The 2,059-nt window shown below is 46.7% G+C and overlaps 1 protein-coding gene across 1 annotated transcript in view; it reads right to left on the minus strand.

The window, feature by feature from the left end:
* Positions 1–2,059, minus strand: part of DLGAP4 (discs, large (Drosophila) homolog-associated protein 4) — an 89,771-nt gene that overhangs the window by 27,528 nt on the left and 60,184 nt on the right. The window contains exon 11 of the mRNA XM_010829248.1: positions 1,813–2,059. Coding sequence (XP_010827550.1) covers positions 1,813–2,059 — 247 coding nt within the window. The remainder of the gene's footprint in view (positions 1–1,812) is intronic.

Below are 2,059 nucleotides of genomic sequence, written 5' to 3' on the forward strand. Positions count from 1 at the left end.
TTTTTTTTTTTTTTTTTAAGCACAAGTAATGGAAGCTAAGTATAATACAGCCTCTTTAAGGTTCTAAGGGAAAATTATTTTCAATTTTATTTAATATTATATATATATATCTACATTTATATAAAAATAATGGGTATTTATTATTTTCAACTTTACACTCAGCCAAACTATATGAGGTCCGAAAAAAGACATGGTGGTTTCCAAAAATTTATCTCCAACTGAAGGTGTGTTCCAGTAAAGTGAAGGACTAAACCCAGGAAAGCAGAAGACCACATGATCCAAAAAGCAGGAAAGTAGCTACGGGCAGTCTCAGGTGATGAAAAGGGAAGTCTCCGGACAGCAGCTAGGTAGCAGGCCTAGATAGCAACTTGGCCAGACCACAGCCGGGGACAGAGGGCGCTGGGAGAAAACAGGAGATCATGAGATGATCTGATACGTCTGCACACCTGGGAAACAATGTCGATGGTGGGCTGGCAGATCTTGTGGGGCATGTGAAAAAAATTACAAATAAGAGCTTAGAAAACAAAGTATACAGAAGAGGAGGCAACCATTCTTTTTAGGAAAAACAAGACGTATCAGACAATGAAATCATACTACAAGGCTCTGCAGTGAACATCACTTACATGCTCACAGTAAACAGAAATACTGGTTGTTTTTTTAACCCCAAACTGATGTAATATATGGAGGGTGGGGCACAGGAAGTGGAGGTGACAGAGCTAAATATGAACTATTATAGCCGATTTCAATACATGATGATGACTAACTTAAGAGGAAATGAAAGGTATTCCCATTTAAAAAAAAATGAAAGAAATATTGAAGGTAGATACCAGAAGACAGAGCAGTTGAGAGCTGAAGGTGGGGAAGGCTGAGGAAGAAGGCCAGAGGGCTGGATGGTTTCTATTAGAAGCAGTTCAGGATCCATGCCGCTGCTCTGATTTTGTAAATACTAGTATTGTAAGAAGTCATTAGGTATATACCTCACAACAGTTCCCTGCTGTGACATCAAAGCTGGGAACTGGCCTAGAGACAGTAGAAACAGGGACTCTGCAGCATCAAGGGGTGTCTTCCTCAGGCCCTGCCCACCAGGGGTTAGTGGGATGCTTCGTCCCTTCTGGACAATCTAAGGACCTGTCCCTCCTGCCTGGTCTGTGGAGGGGAGCAAACTGGAGGCCAGAGCTTCCCTCCCCTGTATCAACCACCTGTGACTCCAGGCTCCCTACATATTCCTAGATCTTTCTTGAACTAATTTCTCAGGGAAATTTTTGGGAACAGGTATGGTATAAACAGAAACCTAAGTGGGGAAGTAGATGATTTCTGTCTCACCCATTCACAGTTCCTCACACCCTGCTGAGCCCACAGTTAGATCCTTGATGCTTGGCACACAGTAGGTACTCAATAAGGAACTGCTGAAGGTATAATTACAGTGCCAAGTTTCTGTGCTTGGTACTTCATCAGACCTTGAACAAGTACTACTACATCAGACGGTAGGACTATCTCCACATTACAGGTAAGGAAACAGGCTCAGAGAAACCTGCCCAGGTCACTTCCCTAGTAAGGAAAGAGCTGGGATTTAACCCCGGGGACGGCTGACCCCACAGCCTATGCAACTAGCAGCTGCTGACGTAAATTCTTTCTGGAAAAAGGCTGGTTATGTAGGTGGATAGAAGGAAGAAAAGCAAGAATGAAAATAAGAGGTGGGCTCACAACTAAGCCTAAGAAGAGAACTTAAAGAGACTCCCCGTGCCGAACCCTGGAGACTTAGGGCTGGCACCCCCACAGTCTGCCCCAGCCAGCCGGCCTCGCAGTACCCACCTTCTTCAGAGAGGTTGTTCTCTTTGGTCTCCTTGTCCATCTGGCAGCACCAGCCCTCCAGCCGTTCCGTTTCTGCCTGGAGCAGCTTCAGGAACCAGTAGCCGTCCCGGCGGCAGGCCCCGGGCTGCGCGGGCTCTGCCGGGGAGCTGGAGGAGGTCTCCAGCCAGGGGTCGGGCGGGGGCAGCGAGGACGCCTCCAAGGCAGGGTCGCTGTTGTCTCCATAGGAGAGGTTGCGCTTGATCTGGGC

This window comes from Bison bison, unplaced genomic scaffold (genome assembly GCF_000754665.1).
Source record: "Bison bison bison isolate TAMUID 2011002044 unplaced genomic scaffold, Bison_UMD1.0 scf7180017864500, whole genome shotgun sequence".
NCBI classification, from domain to species: Eukaryota; Metazoa; Chordata; class Mammalia; order Artiodactyla; family Bovidae; genus Bison; species Bison bison.